Raw genomic sequence first — 22,930 nt, 5'->3', positions numbered from 1 at the left:
AGCACCCTACCTCTAAATAGTCCTTCATTGCAGTATCCAGCATCACCAAGTCAGTAAGGAAAGTGCCCAGATACGGTATGGTGCCCTGCATTACTCCCTGCAAATTGAAGATGTATTAACATTAGTGGACACTAGAGGGAGCAAGCAGAAAAGCCATCCTGATTCGCAGAGGAATTACCTACCATTTCTCGCTGCTGCTGTTGCCTTTTCTGTGCTCTCTTAGGGTTAATATCCAGGGTTGCAAATTTGGAAGTACCCTCCTGCAAAGTTAACAGGAAAAAAAAAAATGAATGGCAGAGTTTTATATGTACATATGTGAAACAGAAACAAAAGCATTAAATCACATAAGAATGGTTTCTTTTTTTTTTTAAACAGGGAATCCTCGGCTGGTAACCTGCCAATTCATGGATTGCCTGGGGCAGGAGAATCGTAAACAAGCCACGCCCTCCCACCCAATAGACCTCTGACTGAACGCCAGACCCCTCAGAGCAATGTAAACTATGCATGAGCAATTGTTTCACGGCGATTTGGCGATAATATGTGGAATTCACGTAAAAGGCCGATCCCAGGTTTGAAACCAAGCCAAGACTAGAATAACATTTATGTCTCTGCCATAGCTGCGTAAGAGAGATTAAAATGTGTTTTACAAGTGGAGGGCAGCTGCCTTGGAGGTAGTCAGCAGTGGGAGCAAAGTATTTTGGGAATGTGAGACGAAGAGCCTGGCTAGTGAATAGCTAGGTGCCCACTCAGGATTCTGGAATCTTGTGTACCACAACACATTCATCCTCATTCTGCAAAAACAGCAGCTGCTTCTAAAGACTCTTTCAATTTGCCCTGAATGTGCAAAAGTGACAGAGTCTCTTCAAAGTCCACTTCCTGACCCATGCTGACAGACCCTTGTCACATTCCCTTGCTACTCTGTTCATTCATTGGAGCAGAGAATCAAACCCCGTGGAAGTGTTACGTTACAAAGGGATGATGTCTTCCTCCTCTTCAGGTTAACAGTATTCAAATTGCACTATGGGAAGAGTTCCAATGCTCCTCCATCCCCAGAGGCATCATGATTGTAGTATAGCAAGGGAACACCGTGAAGGTGAGAATTGGTGGGCCAGAATGGGCTTTCAGAGACATACTTACATACGTAACCCAAAACAATTAATATAGTACAGATCTCACTGCTGGAAATCCTCAGGGATACAAAAAACCAACAGGTCACTCAGTTCTCCAACCTCCACTGAAAATGAGCATATCCATTTTGAGTGAACTGATCTTTGAGAGGAACAAAAATGACATGAAGCTATGCTCCCTGACCATATCTCTAAGCATCTCATAATTTGGCAGCCCTGGGTTGATCAATTTCTGCCTCTTAATTTTGACCAATCACTATTGGAGCCTTAACTAACAATCCTAAGTGTGCCCTGGCATGTCTTGTTCCAAGGTCCCTTGCTACGTCCAGTGGATCCCCTGGTTTCCTCCCTTTCTTTCCTTCTCTACTTTTCTTTACGGATTACTTATACAGTATTGTACAAGAATCATAGGCTGCTCTCCACTAGGGATGATCGAACGGTTCGGGTCGACCATCGGTTCGACCCGAACATTGACTGTTCGAAATTCGGCCGAATTCCGAACTTTTTGCAGAAAAAGTCCGGAATTCGGCAACCAGAACAGACCAAAATGCAATGGGACAGGAACTGGGCTTTAAAAGCCCGCGATTGGACCAGAACCATCAGTAAAAGCCAATTGAGGGGGCAGAAGGATGCTAGGAATGTGATTGGAGTGACTAGGGGGTCCATAGGCCAATCATTAGTGAATACGCCCCACAGTATATAACATAGCCCCGCCAAATCTCTAGCACTGTAATACAGGGCTGTGGAAGAGTGTGGAAGCAGTTCTGTTACTCCTGCTTCAAAGTGTCATTTAGCAATTATTAGTGTGAGGAAAGGGATATCTAGTGTAGTTAGGGTACTATTTTCCACTATAGTTAGATTCAATAATCTAGTTTCTGTAGGGAAACATGTACCAAGAAGCTCCTAAGTGCAACTACCTCCGGGATTCGGGGGTCCTTTCCTTGTACTTCTGCTTGTTGTACTGCATTTTGCTTCATTGAACCCAGTTTGTGAGGTTGTTACCCATGCACTAAAACATTTGCGTGATTCTATACTGTTTCACATGTGTATAGCGGCATGTTATTCAACTGCCTGTACTTGATTCTACTAATCTAATTTGATATAAAATCTTTGAATGTGAAAAATATAAAATTACAGAGGTTTCCCAACAACCTGCATGCACTTATCTCTTTCTTGGGCCTCATTCAGATTTGCGAATAGGGCCATGGCCATCAACAGAATATTGTAGCAAGAATCTGCTGATTCCTGTGGTTTGGATCACAGGTGGTTGTGAACATCTACGGCCAGAAAGCCAGTACAAAGCTAAGACAGGCTAACAGGAGCTGTGGCTGTCCATCACTGGTTACATTATTCATTATTATTTACATATCAGTAGCTACCTGCTGTTAGGGACAGATGATTATCCTTGGACGCAATCTGTCTGCATCCAGGGCTGATCATCTGCCGTAACCACAGGTAACCACTGGATGTGCCGATATGTGCGATCATTAGTGGATTCCATCAGCCTGTCATTGCTTTGTACAGGCTTCCTGGCAGCAGCTGTTCGCAATCACCTGTGATCCCAGCCACAGGAATCTGCGGATGGCCCCATTTACAAGTATCATGGAGGGTTTAGACTTCTGTGTGCTCCCCTGTTCATAACAGAGCGTTCCAAATTACAGTTCATTATGATTCTGGCATCCTTTTTCTTTTGTGCACTTTGAAGCTACTGTATACAGTATATTATTTATTTTAGCAATCAATAAAGGGGGCACAGGGGAGCAGCAAAGCAAAGAATTGTAAAAAAAAAAATGTAATGGCATATAACTGAGAAAAAGCCGAATGTACAGTGAGAATATCACACAGAGGTGCCCTTTAATAGGACTGTCTGGCTGCCTGTTGCTTTTGATAATGAAGTATGAAGAGCGTGGGCTGAAAAGAGAGCAGAGCTGGCCAATAATTTGCTCTTGGCTATGGCTGGAGAGGAGAGATAAGGAGAGGGATTCCCTTATACTCCTACACACATCATCACGCCCAAGCCTGACACACTGAACCTGCACTTGGCCTGGTGTGAGCAAGAGGGTGTGTACCAGGGGTTCCCCTTCCTGATAAGCAGATGACATAAGACAAGCATTTTTTATGTGTGGCATGTACACACCAGCCCTATAGGAGGTAACCTGCTCACGCCAAGAATACACAAGAAAAATGGTCGGGGAGGGCTGGCCTGATAAAAAAAAATTAACATAACAGGAAAATGAACCAACGGAGATAAGACACACAAAAGGAAGAAAAGAAAAACAAGTATGTCTCAAAATATGGCCATTTAACAACCCAGCTGATAATGACACGTGGTCAACAGCTATGTGCAATATGGTGCTTAATTTAACTTTACTGTTCAAGGAAAATCAGAAAAAAAAGACATGTGCAAATAGGTTATTCGGTCTTGACTGCGCAACCGTCAAAATTTAGGCCATTGCCCCACAGTAAAAGTTCCTTATTTTAAAAGCTTAAAAAAAGTGTGTGTGTATATATATATATATATATACACACACACACACACATATATATATACACATACATACACACATGAATAAATATGTATAATTATATATATATATATATATATATATATATATATATATATATATATATATATATATATATATATATATATATATATATATATATATATATATATATATATATATATATATATAAAAAATAAAGAAAAAAAATAACACATCTCCCCATACATACAACAAAAATGTATGTACAGAATAATACCGTACCGGTTGATCCTGCCAGAAAATACAGTAAGCTCTTAACTCCCTGATGCACTGAAATTCTAGGTACTGTTGTCAGCCATGCCCAGTTCTTCTCTGTGGACTACTAAACACATTTCCTTGATATTATGGAGAGGAGGAGAGACACTTTCTGTTCTAGGGTGACAACACTGCTCCTACATGGACACAGTACAGTAAATGAGTGCTGTCACCCTAGGACAGGAAATGTATTACTGGCAGGATGGATCACCAGGTGAAAATAAAAGGAAAACAGCCTAAACATATAAAGACTAATGCAGCCACCACATCCAAGGACAGGTAAATTGTAATATATTCCATTTTTGTTCAAGGGTTTAGATTGGGGTTTCTCAACTAGGGTTCCTCCAGAGGTTGTTAGGTGTTCCTTGAGCAATAAGCAGTTTCTGCATCTTAAGCCTCGTACACACGTACCGATCGTCGGCCGAACGATCGGCCGTCTTTTGTCCAGGGCTGTCGTGTCTGTTGAAAACTGCAAAAGACTACACACGAATTTTGTCGGCCAACAACAGCCGACTGCAGAAGTGATGTCATGTGATGGTTAACTTTCCTTGTCTTTTTTCTTTTCTGAGCATGCCCAGTCTTGCTAATCTGCTGTCTGTCGGCCGAAATCTGTACTGACTGGCGAACAATCGGCCGTTCTGGTGTTGGCCAACAAAAATTTTAATGCTTGCACAACAGATTCTGTTCGGCCGAAAATGCGCTGTCGGCTGTCGGAAGCATCATACTAACAAGCCTACAATCGGCCGATCGGTCGTCGGCCGAATATTTACGGCTGACAATCGGTACGTGTGTACGGGGCATTAGGTAAGTTCACACTGACACCATTGATATTTTTAGCTATTTGTAAAGGGGGTAATTCTTCCCAATGACCACAAGTGTAAGGGTCCTTTCACACGAACGATCTGATCAGATCCGCCTGTCAGTTTTTTAGGCAGACCTGATCGGATCCTCCATGCATCCCTATGGGGCAGCAGATGTCAGCGGAGACACCTCCGCTGACACCCGCTGCTATCTAAATCCGATCCTGCCTGTGAAATCCGGACGGATGGAAACCCTATTTTCCATCCGTCCAGTGGATCAGATGGGATGAAAAATGGACAGGCGGTCTGTTCTCATCCGATTCCCCCATAGAGGACAGCGGTGATCTGACAGCTCCCTCTTCGCACACATAGCGGAGACGGAGACGGAGCTGTCATTCGCCTGCTCAGCGGGGATCGGCGGATCGATCTCCGCTGAGCAGCACAGAGTCCGCCGGCAGAGGCGGACTGTGTGAAAGGAGTATTCTTCCTACTAACCATCACACTAATGTATCAGGAGTTGTAGATATAGTAATTATTAGGGGTTCCATGAGACCAGAAATGTATTTTAAGGGTTCCTCGGTGTTGAAAAGTTTGAGAAAGGTTTGTTTAAATATACTTAAAAACTGAAATACCTGCCCAAGTAGGGCAAAGCATTCGGTTTGCTTTAACCCCCTTCCCAAGCAGCATATACCTTTCCTTCTATATAATGTCTTTAAATCCTCTTTACAAATGTCATTCTAGCTGATCAAACAGCATTGTTGTGAGGCCCGAGTGTAGCTGCACACAATGTGCACTCCTTCCTTTGCACATTTCAAATTGTTCTTTATAAACACCCACCTTAATCAACAGCTCGCGGCTTAATGAGTGGTTGTTCTCATCCGAAAAGATCTCGGAAAGTTCCATAAATATCCGAAAGCTCTCTCTATAAAAAAGAACAAAAAATGACTGTTGGTTGATACATTAAAAAGGGCTGTTTAAATTGACAGCTATGCAGGAAATTGTGGATTAAAACCATCTTATTTAAGAAATAGCTTCAAGCTTATTCAGTTAAACTAAAACCAGGGCAGAACTTGCAGTAACCCATAGGGTTACTACGCTTTATGCACATTGAGGTTGGTTTACTAAACCTGGAAAGTGCGAAATCTGGTGCAGCTCTCCATAGTAGCCAATCAGCTTCTTTCTTCAGCTTGGACAAAAAACCTGGAAGCAGATGGGTTTCTATGCAGAGTTGCGCCAGATTTTGCACTCTTTAGTGTTAATAATTTAACCCCATTGTTCTATCTAATCAGATGAAATATCTAATACAACCACAGACACGGTGCCTCATCCTCACCTAGAAACTTCATCCCAGGTCTTCTTCAGCCTGTGAATGGCGTTACACTGCAGAGCTGACAAGATGGCACGCAGAGAGGAGAAATTTTTCAGAATACGACACTCCTAGAAACAAAGATTTGTGGTTAGAAGAATATTTAAAGGCTGGTATTGACAATTAAAGGTCATGTTTGAGAGTACAGCTAGGCAGGTATGTGTCACACATACCCTGGCTACGTCTATCCATCTCTCTATAATTTTGGCTCTCTGCTGGGGCTTCAGCGACCGGTCGCTCAGGCACGTGGATATGACACAGTTAGTGACGCTATTGAACTGGGAAACAGTTGCACGGATGGTTGGTGCCAGGTGTTCTTTGCCTTTCTTATCTCTTTGGGACCAAATGCAACCCAGGCAGTGGTAAGGCACTACCTTCTTGAAGAGATCCTAAGATAAAGACAATAAAGATTGTGACAATAGAACCAAACCACAGCAAAAGTAGAAGGGAGTAAGAAGTTAGTAAGGTTTAGTCTCCATCTACACTGGTAGGACTTGTCAGGCGATTTGGTCAGCCTTTCAAGTCACGCACCGTTGCGTCCCGTAGTGTAGTACAGGAACGGCTCTAATAGGAGCGACACAAGTTGCTTCGACTTAGAAAAAGGGTCCTGTACTACTTCGGGGCGACCTGGAGCGACTTGCATAGACATTCATTTTATGAAGTCCGAGCAAGTCGTGCCGAAGTCGCGGTGCACGCGACTTCACAGGTCGCCCCCTAAGTCGGAGTGCCGTAGTGTGAACCGAGCCTTAGGCACAAGAATATCAATTTCATTAAAATGTAACTAGTACAGATGTATTTATATACTACATAGGAAACATTGTGGTTGTAAACTCAAGATTGTGCTTCTTTTTTTCGCCCTTCTATATTGATTGTTATTTACTGATTTAGCCACTTTGAAAGATGTCCCAACATTAATGTAACTAGACCAAGTATGGCTGCAGTTCCTCCAAATTAATGACCAAGGATGGAACTTGTCCTACTCACTACTATGGACGTTTTAAAAAGGTGTAGTGAAAGTAGCTATAAAATGAAATTTTTACTTCACTACCCAGCCTACCATATTCATTGCATTGAAAACATTAAAAAGGAGATAAATGAATGCACCTTGTGCAGCACTTACAGCATCCATGACGGTGAATTGTTCAGCCACCATATCCTGCCGGAAAGACAGGAAGTCTGGCTTCGGCTCCAAGAGGGAGCTCTCGTCCACAAGACGGAAAGTGCAACTTGAGTGATCCAAAACTGTAGGATGAGATGGGAAGGGTTTGTAACGTGTGAAAAATTATGTAATACAATAATGAAAATACGTTACAGCGTTACATACGTTACTCACAGATTAGCACTCATGAAGAACGCTTTATTGAACGAATCTCAATGGGGTAGATTTACTAAAGCTGGACCACTCACAATCTGGTGCAGCTGTGCATGGTAGCCAATCCGCTTCTAACCTCAGTTTGTTCAATTAAGCTTTGGCAATAAAACCAGGAAGCTTTGCAGAAGCGAGCCTGATTTTTCATCCTCCAGCTTTAGTAAATAAACCCCAATCTTACTATATAAAGTACAAGTGTCTCTGCGTCCAGTCCCTGTGTCCGTGGGATTGCGCTACTGCGCATGTGCCCCACGGACAGCCGTTGGGACTTGGAGCGCAGAGACTTCGGGCGGCCAGGCAAAAATATTGAAGCGGCGGGTGTGCTCGGGCACGCGCTCGCGTGCGAGCCGCTCGGCCACCTCTGCGCGTGTCCCCGATGTTGCTAGGGCAACAGGGACGCTACATATGTTCTAGCGCCCGGTAATTTAAACGGGCTTAATGTCTAGTGTGTCAATAACTATATGTGGGATATGAAAAGCCTTACTGATGTTCAGACAATAACCTTTACAGATAGCCTTAGAATTTGCCCAAATTCAGAGGTTTGTCAAGCATTCCCCCACACCACTCACTCACCATCCTGATCTACTTCGCTGATCTCTTGCCGCTGGAACTGGGTCATAAGATTGCGTGCTCTGCGCTCAAGGTCCGAGCCGGGGATATTGTGCCGAACATAAGCGATAAGCTGCTTTAAACAGACGTAATCGGGTGCTTGGCGAAAATCCTCTGAATACTGGTCCAGCCATGCTCCCAAGATGGAGGAGATTGTGCTGGAGGGGAAATAGAAAACATGGATTTGGTTTTATGCAACAGAGGTCTGGAGAGAATGAGAATAATGGCCTGTATTTATAGTGATAACATTGCTTACAAAGTAGAGAAAAAGACTGAAGCATGAGGACGAATGGGATTTTCTTTTTTGTGTAGAATATACTTAATGCAGACCTTTCAATACAATACATATTTGAGACAATTAGCATGTACATGTAGTATTATACAGTATTATCCAAGGTTTGAAGATGAATTCCAGGCATTGTATATCATTACATTGGTCAACTTGGACCAATGTAACTAGGTATCTACAATACCTAGCCAATGCCCCTGGAAGCTGAAGATCACTGAAGTGATCACCACTTCTTCCAGGTCCAGAGGAGCCGGCCTGATGCACTGAACACAGGAAGTCGGCTGCTCGGCAAGGGTGCCATTCAGAGATTGATTCCCATTCTCTGAATGAATTCAAAGCATTCTCTGATTGGATGAGGTGTAGAGCATGATGTCACCACACTGCACCATCTAGGGACCCAGAAGCAAGTGGAAATCAGCTGCAACAATGTAACTATGACAAAATATACCATGCCTGGAATTCTTAACAAAAAAAAACACAGTTCTTCAGTCATTTCTGTAAAAAAAAAAAAAAAAAACTTGCAGCTACAAAAACCATAGCTGCTGACTTTTAACAAACCGATACAGTATCTCACAAAAGTGAGTACATCCCTCACATTTTTTTAAATATATTATATCTTCTCATGTGACAACACTGAAGAAATGATACTTTGCTACAATGTAAAGTAGTGAGTGTACAGCTCGTATAACAGTGTAAATTTGCTGTCCCCTCAAAATAACTCAACACACAGCCATTAATGTCTAAACCGCTGGCAACAAAAGTGAGTACACCCCTAAGTGACCATGTCCAAATTGGGCCCAATTAGCCATTTTCCCTCCCTGGTGTCATGTGACTCCTTAGTGTTACAAGGTTTTAGGTGTGAGTGGGGAGCAGGTGTGCTCAATTTGGTGTTATCGCTCTCACTCTTTCTTACTGGTCACTGGAAGCTCAACATGGCCCCTCATGGCAAAGAACTCTCTGAGGATCTGAAAAAAAGAATTGTTGTTCTACATAAAGATGGCCTAGACTATCAGAAGATTGCCAAGACCGTAAAACTGAGCTGCAGTACAGTGGCCAAGACCATACAGCGGTTTAACAGGTCAGGTTCCACTCAGAACAGGCCTCGTCAAGGTCAACCAAAGAAGTGGAGTGCACATGCTCAGCTTCACATCCAATGGTTGTCTTTGGGAAATAGACGTATGAGTGCTGCAAGCATTGCTGCAGAGGTTGAAGGGGTGGGAGGTTAGCCTGTCAGTGCTCAGACCATACGCCGCACACTGCATCAAATTGGTCTGCATGGCTGTCGTCCCAGAAGGAAGCCTCTTCTAAAGAAGATTCACAAGAAAGCCCACAAACAGTTTGCTGAAGACAAGCAATCTAGGGACATGGATTACTGGAACAGTGTTCTGTGGTCTGATATGACCAAGATAAACGAATTTGGTTCAGATGGTGTCAAGCGTGTGTGACAGCAACCAGGTGAGGAGTACAAAGACAAGTGTGCCTTGCCTACAGTCAAGAATGGTGGTGGGAGTGTCATGGTCTGGGGCTGCATGAGTGCACCATGAATGCCAACATGTACTGTGACATAGTGAGGCAGAGCTTGATCCCCTTCCTTCGGAGACTGGGACGCAGGGCAGTATTCAAACATTATAACGACCCCAAAAGACCTCCAAGACGACCACTGCCTTGCTAAAGAAGGTGAGGGCAAGGTGATGGACTGGCCAAGCGTGTCTCCAGATCTAAACCCCATCGAGCATCCTCAAAATGGGAAGGTAGAGGAGTGCAAGGTCTCTAACATCCACCAGCACTGTGATGTCATCATGGAGGAGTGGAAGAGGACAAGTGGCAACCTGTGAAGCTCTGGTGAACTCCATGCCAACGAGGGTTAAGGCAGTGCTGGAAAATAATGGTGGCCGCACAAAATATTGATACTTTGGGCCCAATTTGGACATTTTCACTTAGGGGTGTACTAGGGGTTAGTAATTAATTGCTGTGTGTTGAGTTATTTTGAGGGGACAGTAAATTTACACTGTTATACAAGCTGTACACTCACTACTTTACATTGTTGTGATATAATAAAATATTTAAAAAAATGGGAGGGGTGTACTCACTTTTGTGAGATACTGTACTTACCCATCTCAGGATCCAGGGTCGTCCTCCCCTAGGTTGGTTTCAACGGTCTTTTGAGTCCCTGACGCCGGCATGTTAACTGTGGGCAGCTGGCTGTGACTCATGTGGCTTGATAGCCAGCTGCCAACTGTGCAGCCTTTTGTGAATGGTCACACAGCCTTCTGGGACCTGTAAAGTGTCCCAGAAGGTTGCATGCAGGGAGAGGGCTTAGGCAATCCAAACAGACGTAGGAGCGGGTACCTGTCAAAACTTGGTACCCGCTCTCCATCAAAAAAGGTGGGTGAAGTTCTCCTTTAGGTAGCCTGTCCTAGTTCACAAAGTCAAGAAGGTCTCTGGTTTATGGGTATTTCAAGTCATTAGAAACTGCAGGGGGGTCTGTGTCTCTCAGACGCTGTCTTGTAGACTTTCAGCGAATTAGAAGAATCATCCAGACATAAGCAATGTGCAGCACTACCAAAAAAGAGAGCATATGTGGCTGCCTCCAGGTACATATATAATTAAACTTTCTACTATTCCCTTCTCTGTAAAGTACAATTTGAGGATCAGAAAAACCTCAAAGTGCACTTATCTTTTCGATAAAAGCCACATGTGCAAAATAGGGTGTAATATTTGCTGCACTGAAAAAGATTAAACTGAAAGGCACATTTCTAGAGGGCAGCAGGAGCGTCGATGTAAGATTGTGTAGAAACGTCTTTCTACTAATCTGTAGTTTCCAGCCTTAGGAAGGCAGACTGTAAGCCGTTTAAGACGGGGCTTTCCACGGCAATGTCTGGCTCATGTTCCCATCAGCCCTTTTGCCTTTTGATCTCTGAAAAAGGATGTTGAAGATGCAGCTTACAGGAGTAAAACTGCTGAGGAAGCAAAGGTTTTGGAAAGTTTGAAATATTCATCTATTTCTAGTTGAATATTTAAACCAAGTCATACAGGACAAAATGTTTTGTATGTGCCAAGAAAAATAAAAGAACAATGGCCATAAATGTTTTGGAGAAAAAGGCAAAGTGCAGTAAATCAACAGCAACCTATTCCATTTTACCATAATCAGAATGATCGGTGTCAGCTGATTGGCTACACTCAGGGTGTCAGCGGACTGGCTACACTCAGAACATTGCTTATGGCAGTAGGACATTATGGCTGCACATCTTGGCCTGTATAAATGTTCATCTTTATTTAAAGATTTTTCAATAACAACCATACCAGCACAATGCATTAACTGGTGATTTACAGAACAGTTTATAAAAGACGGGTAATAAAATGCCATCAACCGTGTCTATTCGTAAATCTAAATAACCATAGGTATTGAAAGCATCAAATTAACTGCAAGGCATAAAGGACTGAGCGCTTGGGCAAGTATGGTAGCTTATAAATCAAGGTCGCAGGTCCATTTCAAGTCTAAAAGAAAGGATTAAAGCTGGCAATACACCCTGCAAATTTCAGCCAATTCTTCATGAACCGGCCAAAATCCTTTGCATGGGTGGCCCCAATGCCCCTCCGGCCAGACAGAAAATTGTCATACGAACAGCAGCTGTACCCAAGCAGATGCAACTGCTGTTTCGGTATTTGGATAGTCGCTGGCAGCAGCTGTCCGTATACAATCGCCCAGCAAGAAGGGATTCGTCCGTCCATGCTGTTAGCTTCAAAAGTGGAATCAGTTAGATATGTTTCATTCACCCTATAGAATGCATGAAAAATATCAAACAGTTAAAGTGATTCTAAAGGTTGCCTTTTTTTTTTGTAAATAAACTTCATACTTACCTGCTCTGTGCAATGGTTTTGCACAAAGCAGCCCTCCTCCTCTTCTTTCTGGGTTTTCCGCTAATGGTTCTGGCTCTTCTCCCCTGCCAAAGTGTCCCCAAACAACAAGCCTCTTGCTATGGGAGCACTTGAGCAGGCTCGCTCTCGAGCTGCACACGCCTGTGAATGGACATTGTCCCCCCCCCCACTCTCTCCTTATGGACTCATTTGCTGTGATTGACAGTAGCAGAAGCCAATGACTCCCGCTGCTGTGTGAGCCAATGAAGAGAGAGACCTGGGAGAAACCTTAATGCCTTTAGAACCACTCGAAGAGTAAAGAATACCTTTGATGTAGGTTTTGAAGAGACGCTCAAAGTGGAAAAATTAGAGTTCTGCCCCACTGACACAAAAGCCTCAAAAAATAGTGTCTCACCTCCACCTGACTGTGTATTTTACCAACAAAATCAGCTAATAGTACCAGCTGTAAGGGCAGCTCCTCATTGATGGCCTAGATTTTATTTATAGAATGGAATATATTTTACTCAAATTAACCATCCAGGGAAATTTACATGCCTTTTCGTGTGTTTTTGAGTAGAGGAAGACCAACCAAGATTTGTGTAACCTACTTTTTTAGCTCAAGCCGGTCATCCAAGGTGTTATGAGAATGTTCGCCATTGAGATGGGGGTGAAGGCGCCCAAACCTAAAAAAAAAAAAAAAAAAAAAAAAAAAAAAAGTAAAATTAGTTCAGCATTTTACACTTCTGCCTAATGACTGTCTCAAACATTCACTATTGCTTTAAGAAGCTCTTTATCAGTAGAACCTGTTGTACTAGATTTGTCTGAAGTGAACTTCACACCCTCACTGAACTTTGAATTATTTAAACTCACGGCAGGAATGTAACGAAGCGTAACTGGATTGCTCATCAATTAAATTATAGATCTTTGATTAGTTGATGAACAGTTATGCAATCATTATCTAACACTATTAGCTTCTTTGTTGCTCATTTTGTTTTGTGGTTTCAGCAGAAACCTAGCTAGGAGGTCATTGTAAATGTGTACTGAGGGAACATTTTTGTATACAGCAGGTTCCTTCACCTCCCCTTAGTATTTGTCCCAGGTTGGGATGTTCTGTAGCTACAAAAATTGTTACACAATGCCTTGAGTTGATAAAATGCAGCCATTGTGCAGAATGTTTTTCCATTTATTTAGATTCCTTCCAATATTCATAGCAAGGACAAACAAACATTCTCATGAACATTAATGGCACTTTTCCACTGCAAGTACCGGCTCGGCTCCACTCGGCCCTGCTTGGCCCGATTTGGTTTTCCACTGCATGGTACCGCATGGTACGGTGTTGGAACGGTTCGGTTTGCTTTTCCACTAATAGTAAGTGGGTGGGATAACAACGATTCTCTGACCAATCAGTGGCTAGTAGTGACAAACAGTCAAGGCTGCATGCAAAGAATTGTGGGATATGGTACCGGTACGGCCCTCTTGGAACCACAACCGAGGTGGCACTGTTTAGGCGAGCCGTACCGATCGGTTCCATGTAGCGGAAAAGCGCCACCGTACCGTTCCAACACCGTACCACGCGGTACCATGCAGTGGAAAAGCGCAAAAGCGAGCCGAACCGTTCGGTTCCATGCAGTGGAAAAGCGCCGTTAGAGTGGATCACCCAGACCGAATTAAACTAGTATATTCACAGCTATCAGAATTAAGGTTCTGTGTCCGAGCCAAACTGCCATGTGGCTACCTTGTCCAAAATCCTAACAGAAAATGATTGGCCATGGGTGTCATTATCCATCAAAATACATACAGCTCAAGTAGAAGATTTGTGACCCAGTTTACTCTACAGCTGGGCCCTTCATACTGGTCAACCCAATCTAAAAATCAATCCAATCCCATCGTGCCCGACTTTAAAGCTTGGGATTCCACAACTTAAAAATGGAATCCACCAATCCATCTTACTCACTTGTTAAGTAACAAGTCCAGCACTTGCTTGGTGGTAGCGAAGGCCCGGTACGTGCACAGGAAAATGGTGACATAAGTGGAGTCATTGCCCTTGAACGCAGAGACCAGGTATTCCACCAGCTTCTCCAGAGTCCCGGCTTTGATGGTCCGAACTTTGCATGTCTCGTACAGGCTCAGCCCCGACTCATTCTCAAACTGCATTGGAAGAACAGAAAAGATAGAAGAAAAAATACACAATGTTAATAAGTTCCACAACTTAGTATTTGGGATGGCTTGCCTTAGGAATTAGCAAGGACATGTTAGTGCCATCAGCTAGTAAAAGAGCAAGATGTTAGACAGCAAGCTTCAGACATTTACAAACAAGCAGCCAGTTATATTAGCACGAAAAAGGGGTTTTGTGCAATGCCTCAGTCAGTGGCAGTGTGAAGGGTATCGTATTCATAAACTTTCAAACAAGAAACTTCAAAAAGGAAAAACAAAATGCTGATGTTGATTACCATAGTATAGCTGATGTTGATCACCAAAGCCACCAGTAAACAAGTCGGTTCCCAATTTAATTTTGATCTACACGTGGGTAAATGGTTTGGCTATTGAGGTCAGCCCCTTAGGCCCTGTTCACATAGGGGCGACGCTACTTCGCACCGCGACCTCGGAGCGGCCGCCACGGACTTCATAACATTGAAGTCTATGGCGGTCGCCTCCTGGTCGCCCCAAAGAAGCTCCGGACCCTTTTTCTAAGTCGGAGCGACTTGTGTCGCTCCTATTAGAACGGGTCCGCAGCTTCCCTATGGGAGGCGACCTACGGCGACCTGTGAGGCGACCAGGTCGCCTCACAGGTCGCCTTAGTGTGAACGGGGACTAAATCTCTGGAGGACTTGCTTTCTGATTGTTATGCCATATACATGCAGGAGCTTGAAGGCTGCCATTGATGGCCTGCTTCTGAAAATGCTACCCGTCCTCTTCTTGTCACTATTTTTTTTTTTACTTTCTGAAACAATGATGAGGAACAAGCACACAGATCAAGAGAGTGTCAGAGTGAAGCCAGAACTCCTAAGTCTGTGACTTTGTACGTTCTGAAGCCATGGGTCATAACAGCCAGGTAGCCTTTATGGTTCCTCTATACAAGAAGATAATGTGCTAGGGTGGTGTCCAATGTCCTAAATGTGACATCTTTGGAAACCTTAAATCAAAGTATACACAGGCCGAATGTCGTCCAGCATCAATAGAAACCAGTCGACATTCGGCCCGTGTGTATGGTAGCCGGTCCGACGGAAGCCAGCCATTCGCTAATGGATGAGAGCGCTGTCTGGACTGTTCTGGGGAGGGTGGGGGGGAGGGGTCGTTCCCCTGCCAGAAAACAAAAGAACAGCAAGGGAGATCGCTGTACCAACATCAGATATTTAGTACAGCGGTTCTGACCTAAGCTGTCAGTTTTTTTTCATTCAACCCAGAAAAGAAACTAGTGGTGTGTACGAGGCTTAATATAAAATAGTTGGGAAAGCTTAGGGAAAGTAATTGAAGGGAATAAAAGGCAATGACAAAGAGCACGCTTATCATAGTTGCAAGGGTAAAAGCTGCTAAGGAACCTGTAAGGCTGTACATAATGAGTTCCTTAGCAGTTTGAAGATTCTCCATCTGTTGAACATCCAATAGCTTTTACCCTTGCAATTATGATAAGCATGCTCTTTGTCAGTGAAATTATCATCTTCAATTATTTTCCTTAAGATGTCCCACCTAATGCACCAAGGAAGGGGGCACCCAATGTCCTATTTTCTGTTTTCGTACAGTTTGTTTCTTCCCTAGACCCACTGGCCAGAAGCTAGCTAAAGTGGGCCATAGACCATTGGGATCTTGACTAGTTCAGCAGGGACCGACTGAGATTCGAACCATGTATAGGCAGACCGATCGTACCCAAGTCAATCCATAGGGTACAAACCTTATGTCTGATTTTCGGCATGTCATTTTTGCCAGCAGCTGTAACCGCTGCTGGCAAATATGTTCACCGGGACTACTCACTGCGCGCCCCCAGACCCCCTCCCGGGAGAACACAATAGCTCCTTGGGACTGGATCAACTGTGGGTATATGATTGTGTATCTGGGATTGTATGGTTGTTTTTTTCTTTTGTTTTTTTATTGGTTGAGCTAGATGGACTGGTGTGTCTTTTTCAACCTGACTAACTATGTACTGATGGGCGAATCCAGCGATTTTCATTCCTTCCTCCCATGGAATAAATGTTTTAAGCATATGGCCAGCTTATTACATTTAGGTTTATTTGGAAGCAAAAAAAATGTAAATGATAGATGTGCAGCTGAGCACTTTATCTTCCTCCCCTAAACCACCTTACTCTAGGGGCTGTTAGCTATTATTAACGTGACCAAGTTCTCAAAAACAGCTCCCTAGTTCACCTGGTTCCATTGCATGTTAAACATTGATGTATATTATTAAATGGGTTGCTAAATTAAAAAACAGTCAAATCATTGCATTTCAGGATAATTTGATTAAAATACATAATGGACATGGTGACAAGAAAAAAAAAATAAAAATGATCAATAATTAAACTGATAAAAAAAAAAAACACACTTTGTAGCTCTACACTACTCTATCTTAAAAAAAAAAAAGATATAATTTATATATATATATATATATATATATATATATATATATATATATATATATATATATATATATATATATATATATCGCTCTATATCTATCTCTCCATCGCTCCATATCTATCGCTCCATATCTATCGCTCCATATCTATCGCTCCATATCTATCGCTCCATATCTATCGCTCCATATCTATCGCTCCATATCTATCGCTCCATATCTATCGCTCCATATCTATCGCTCCATATCTATCGCTCCATCTCTATCTATATAGACTTCAGATAAAAACAAATACTGCTTACAAAGTTAAAATGCAATTCATTTCCCAAATGGGACAGATCGAAACTGCAATAAAACCATCCGGTTCTTTGAGAATAAAAACAAAAATGGAACGTCAAGTGCATTCCTGTAAGGTTTTTAGCAGCTATAAGGTCTATGGAATGCTGTCGGTAGCATGCTTTTACGACTGTCATTGTTAGTCAATGCCATTACCTGCTGACACAGTACACAAAACCTCTGCATGAGTTTCAGGAAACAGATTACATTTGTCATGTTGAAAACATACAGTGATATGCAGGATGCAGATGTTTATATAGAGGCACAGCATTATAGCTTTGTCTTCAGTGCAGCATATCAGTTTTGACATCCCTTTGTCCCATGCCAGTTTTTTTAAGCTATACACGACAGGAAATCACCTCTTTAAGATCCCATTCCCCATTGTGTCCATGACCAACCATATTCGCGGGGTTTAGGCTAAAGCTGGCCATAAACTGATAGAATTTCGGACAATTCAAAATCTGCTTTGTGGACGGCCCAGTTGGCACCCTGCCGCCCATCATTCCCCAAATGAAAAAAATCAAAGGAGCCCGGCGAAAAAAAACGGTCTGCCGAACAGTGCCTGCATCTAATCAGATGTAATCACACTTTAGGTACTCTGACAGCCCCCGGTGCTGGCTGTCAGAGTACAGTAGATGCTGTGGGAGATTTGTCCATCCGCGCTGTAAATGATCTCACCTTGGCATAGGGAGCGGGTACTTTGACAGATCTGAAGAATTAACCCTAATCCTCCCCATTAGTAGGGGTTATGTTCTGATATTTGATCACGTCACCTATGCTTTGGCATTTGGCCACCTGACCAACTCTGGAGGGAGCTTGAAGAATAGTTTTCCACAGGAAAGGTATTTTCATTTTTCCTTTTTATTTAAAGGCAGCAGGAAAGGAGGAGGTTGTTATTTCAGTATAGCTTTGTGTTAATGATGCTGATCTATGGCACTCCTAGAGCTCCGCAAAGCATTCTGGGGGAAAAAATACTCAAAATTAGAGGGACATCAACAAGTCCCCCACCATGTAGACTATTTGAATTGATGACAGGATATGATAAGCTAAGAGCAGCCTTCCTTCCTGGTGTGAATGTCATAGCTGTAACACGCTCAATGTGTGCATTGCCCCGACTTCTATCACTCTATTCCTCTGGGATACAATGGAATGTGTATACTGGAATATTTCATTTCCCCTACATACCTTTTTCTCAAGTATGTTTTATTTTATCCTTCCGTCCCTGAGTTCTGTAAACTAAACCGCTTCCCCTGAGACCAGCGCAGGTCAGGATCCCCAATGGGACTAAGTTACTGTAAGATCTTGGCTGACCTCCACTTGGCCGGCGCTTGGGCCCACTCCCGCCCTGTCCCTGACACGGACCCTGTCTGGCAAGGTAAGACTAATGATTCAAGCAGTTTATTTCAACATGGGAGTCGATTTTTCATGTTACAACTGGAGATTATACAGTCTGAAGAACAAAGAGTCCTCCCCCTCCTTTAACCCGTTACACCAGTGTTTCCCAGCTTGAAAATGATCCCCCTTTACAATGCATATACGTGCCCTATGTATTTCACTGTATGGATCCGCTTCTCTCAAAGATTGCATGTGTACCTACATCTATGTAGCTACAGTATCTGCTGCGGACCAAAAAAAGGGTCCAGTGCGAGTTGGGTGCAAATTCAGCCATACAAACTGTATGGCTGAATTTGCACCGCACAGAGATCGCATGTAATTTTAGGAGCAGTGCGCTCCAAATTACATGCGGTCTCTGGGATCGCAGAAATGTGAACCGGCACTAAATTTGCTGTCCCCTCAAAATAACTCAACACACAGCCATTATTGTCTAAACTGCCGGCAACAAAAGTGAGTACATCCCAGTTTTCAGTGAGTTTCTATGCTGAGCATATCCTCCCTATCACATCTGAGCAGCCCATGTGACTATAGTCACACATGTGGGCGTATACACAGTGGTAAATGACGGCCCCCCCCACTAACCAGCTAAACACAATAGGAGTGGGATATTACATGTAGATTAATGGAAGCTTCACCTCCCTCTTATTCTAAGACCGGCTGCCTGTGACTGCCAGAAATCCGCCCACACCATGTTATTGCTTCAAAATAATACAGATTTGATTTCAAATATATAATTGTATGACAACTTAAAACAGTTTATTGACTTTATTTATTTAGTTTTAGAGCCGGTCCACACTAGCGCGACTTGTCAGCCTGACAAGTCGCGCTCCCTCGCGGTCCATTGACTGCTACAGGACCCGTTCTAATAGGAGCGACAGAAGTCGTTCCAACTTAGAAAAAGGGTCCTGTACTACTTCGGGGCGACCTCGGAGCGACTTGCATAGACTTCCATTATGTGAAGTCCCTGCAAGTCGCTCCGAAGTCGTGGTGCATGGTAATGCACAAGTTGCCCCCGAAGTAGTAAGGAGTCGTGTCGCCTTAGTGTGAACCGACTCAAACTCTTTATTCAAAAGGCTGTTTTTTTTGTTTTTTATTTTAAAAATGTGACCAGCAGCAGAGAACTACAAGCTCCTCCTGCCACTGTTTCCCTGCAAACAGGCTGGGAAAGATCTGGATCATGTGACAGCTGTATATCCATTAGGAAAAAGGTACTTGTACTTTTCTTTTTTTAAATTAAAAAAATTACAGTGCTATTATCTACATACAGAAATAGAAATGATAATGTAAATTAAACAGTGCGTGTTTAGTATCGCTTTAAGAGTGTCTTCTATAAGTATGATCTTTATCACATACTTATATTGGTCCAACTTGAACCAATGTAAGATCCCAGGTCCACAAACATGAAAGGTGACAGCAGTTACTTGACATAGCAGAGAACATACAAGCATTAAAAATCGAATGTACAGATTAAACAATAAAGGAGTTAAAGTTTAGCAGACATTGCTCATCACGTGCATACAAAGCCAGGGTCAGCCAGGATGGAGCCATGATGGGTATAAGGTATGTGCATGAAAGTGTATGGAGAACAGCGGCCATGACTGCAGTGCGATGTGGATTACTAGCGATAGCAGAATATGTAATTGGTCTGCAGGAGAACTAAAAAAATAAACTGTATGGGTTTTTAAAATCTCAGTCACTATTAGTGTCTGGATAATTAATTACATATCCAGACATATTAGGTCTTGGGGTATATTTTTTTTCTATGTAAGGGGCGTTTTTCCTGCCTGGCTAAACTGCAGTTGTATTGTCCTTACAGGAAGGAAAAATGTCTGTCATTAGATTTGGATAACCCAATAAGCAGCCATCATTATAAGCTTTTAGCAATAAACACAGAAATGGATAAAAAACCTCCAGGTCTGCTTAATGCCTGCTTACGTAGGGCGGGGGAGTTGTCGGTATGCACTTGAAATGCGACAAAATAAAACTAAAACTTGACTTTTTAGTTAAACAGCGCTAGGAGGATGTCAGAGTGCAGCACTGGATAGAAACCAATTAAAATCGGAGATCTGCACATTGGCTCTATGTTGTGTTGAACCAAATTCTCTTGTGTATGTCCAATTTGTGTGTGAAAGGCATGAGGATCTTTTTTAGTTTACAGACAGACAAGGGCAGGCACACACAGGTGTTAGTGAAAACAAAGCTGGCAGATTATATGAATATTATATATATATATATTTTTTTTTATAATTTATATATGATGGCTCGTTCCTGCTTCCCTCTGTCTGCCCTGACCACATAATAAATGGGAATCACTTAATGGTACCCAAAGAGACCCCTCCGCCTCCCCCCATCCCAGTATAGCACTAGCCCCGTCTTCCTCACCGTGGTATCCCGGGGTCCGGCAAGCCCGCCTTCCGCAGTGCCCATGGGAGACGGTACCCTGCTTACCCCCAGCCATCGCTGCCCCTTGTTGGCGGTGTGGTGGAGCTGCACTTTGCGGAGGGAGATGCTGTAGACAACACCGTCATCCACCTCTTCTCCAATCTCCTGCGCGGAGCTCTGTTAAGAAGAAAAAAAAAAAAAAAAGAGGTTAATTATTTGCATCAACCTTCTACACATTGAGCGTTTACATGAGAAAATGAGGTAGGCCTCACACTAGGCAACTGTTCTGTGCCAAGCACGACTGTCCCCCTCCCCACTCCCCTGCGCCCACTTGCATCATCACTTCTGCCAGTCAGAGCAAAGTTACCCTACCCGCTTCCAAATTTTGTAATCCACAAGAGTCCCCATGCTCCAGCACACAGCGATCCCACAGATACGTACCATGCAGGAGTCCAAAAAACTGTGCCCAAGCCCATCCCTTCAATTGGGCCAGGGCACAGTAAGCTGAACCTAGCCAAGCATGGTACAGAGCAATCACATTAGTCAACTGAATTGGATTCCGGGTCAAATGTGCTCGGGCACAATACTATTTGCCTAGTGTGAGGACACTTATACAGTCCACAGAGGTGGTGGCCGTTTTCTTTGCCATGGATGATGTAGTAATAAAAATTAAAATCTACAACTCCTGTTTCAATACTCAAATACTTAAAAATAAAAAAGTACATTAGGCAAAATACTTACAGGAGCAATGGACCCCAGTCCCCACAGCAACCAATCAGAAACCATCCCTCATTAATCTGACTACATGGAAGTCATAAAAACAGACATCTAATAGGCTTCCATGGTCGACAGTCCCTCGCTGTTCATGTAACAGTTACATGGCTTCTCAGTCTATGAATCCTGTTCAAAAGCTGCTCTCCAATGGAGTTTCTTTCTCAGCGGAAACGTCAGTAATCCTCTCTCACAATGTAATCGGATCCGCGGCCTCCCTGATAATGACACCCACTAGAACGTGTCCACAGCAGCTGCCAGTCACCAGATGGCCAAGAAAGGCGCATCAAATAATAAACAAAATGCGATTACCCCATAAACCTGTTAAGAGATTAAATGGCTTTTGTTTTTGTTTTTTTGGTTTTTCACTGCCAATAATACTAGAGACTTGAAAAATACAGGATATTTTATAGCTAGATTGCATGCTCTTAAGCCAAGACTTTCACGTACAGCTACACTAAAAGATAAACTCTCCTCGAATAGCACTCATTGCTACCTAGTTATAAACTTAGGACAATCATATTACCGCTTAATAGACATTCCATCCTTCACAAAGTAAACATACCATTCATGCATTTTCTGAATGGCCTCTTGTCGCTTCCTGAGTGCCCCCTTCAAAGCGAAACACCGTGCCAGGTGCTCCGACACTCTCTTACAAAAAAAGAACACGAGTGGCAAACAGACCAGATAAAGCCTGAGAAGACGAGGAAAATGGAGCTCCTGTTCCAGGAAAAGGCTTTTATTATTGAAGTGGGAAAGAGAGGAACACGGCCCTGGTTTCCTCTTATACAACGTATGGGATGGAATGTACAGGTTATGTATGTACAGGTTATGTATAGGTTATGGAACGCCCCATCACTCCGCCTAACAGACCTGAGATTTCCTCCTTCTCCGCCATCACTATACTTAACCCTATGCATACCTTCCAACATTCTGGGATGGGAAAGCACAAAACGTAGCACAAACTTTTCCTTTAGATCAACTTTTCAAAGCAAAAAATGCAATCATTTAGAGGCTGGATGAAAGGTTTAGTGCAATCTTAACACTTTTTATATTAAAAAGAGTACATTTTTTTATAGCGGTCTATACATCAGACCAAAAAAGCAGTAGTACGGCCCCTTACCCATGGGGTATCTAGCTGCTGCGAAAGCAATCCCTGTGCTTTAGTGCACCTAGGAGGCACAGATCCAGAATGCCTGCAGCCTGTCAAAGTCTATGGAAGGATGAATCATCCCCGGGGGTCGGTGCCCGGCCCCGGTGGGG

At 43.1% G+C, this 22,930-nt stretch overlaps 1 protein-coding gene across 8 annotated transcripts in view; it reads right to left on the bottom strand.

The window, feature by feature from the left end:
* The window catches only part of RALGDS (ral guanine nucleotide dissociation stimulator), a 239,030-nt gene that overhangs the window by 9,490 nt on the left and 206,610 nt on the right, over positions 1–22,930 (bottom strand). For 5 of the 8 annotated variants that reach the window (XM_082262835.1, XM_082262833.1, XM_082262831.1 and 2 more), the window contains exons 2-11: positions 20,897–21,073; positions 14,174–14,367; positions 12,828–12,902; positions 8,037–8,230; positions 7,215–7,336; positions 6,268–6,483; positions 6,062–6,165; positions 5,566–5,650; positions 183–260; positions 11–97 (exon numbers count right to left, since the gene is read on the bottom strand). In XM_082262835.1, coding sequence (XP_082118961.1) covers positions 11–97; positions 183–260; positions 5,566–5,650; positions 6,062–6,165; positions 6,268–6,483; positions 7,215–7,336; positions 8,037–8,230; positions 12,828–12,902; positions 14,174–14,367; positions 20,897–21,073 — 1,332 coding nt within the window. The remainder of the gene's footprint in view (positions 1–10; positions 98–182; positions 261–5,565; positions 5,651–6,061; positions 6,166–6,267; positions 6,484–7,214; positions 7,337–8,036; positions 8,231–12,827; positions 12,903–14,173; positions 14,368–20,896; positions 21,074–22,930) is intronic. The other 3 variants (XM_082262837.1, XM_082262832.1, XM_082262834.1) reach the window with 1 other exon arrangement.

Source organism: Pelophylax lessonae (genome assembly GCF_965119305.1).
Source record: "Pelophylax lessonae genome assembly, chromosome: 7".
NCBI lineage: Eukaryota > Metazoa > Chordata > Amphibia > Anura > Ranidae > Pelophylax > Pelophylax lessonae.
This window is presented reverse-complemented; position numbering and strand designations above follow the sequence as displayed.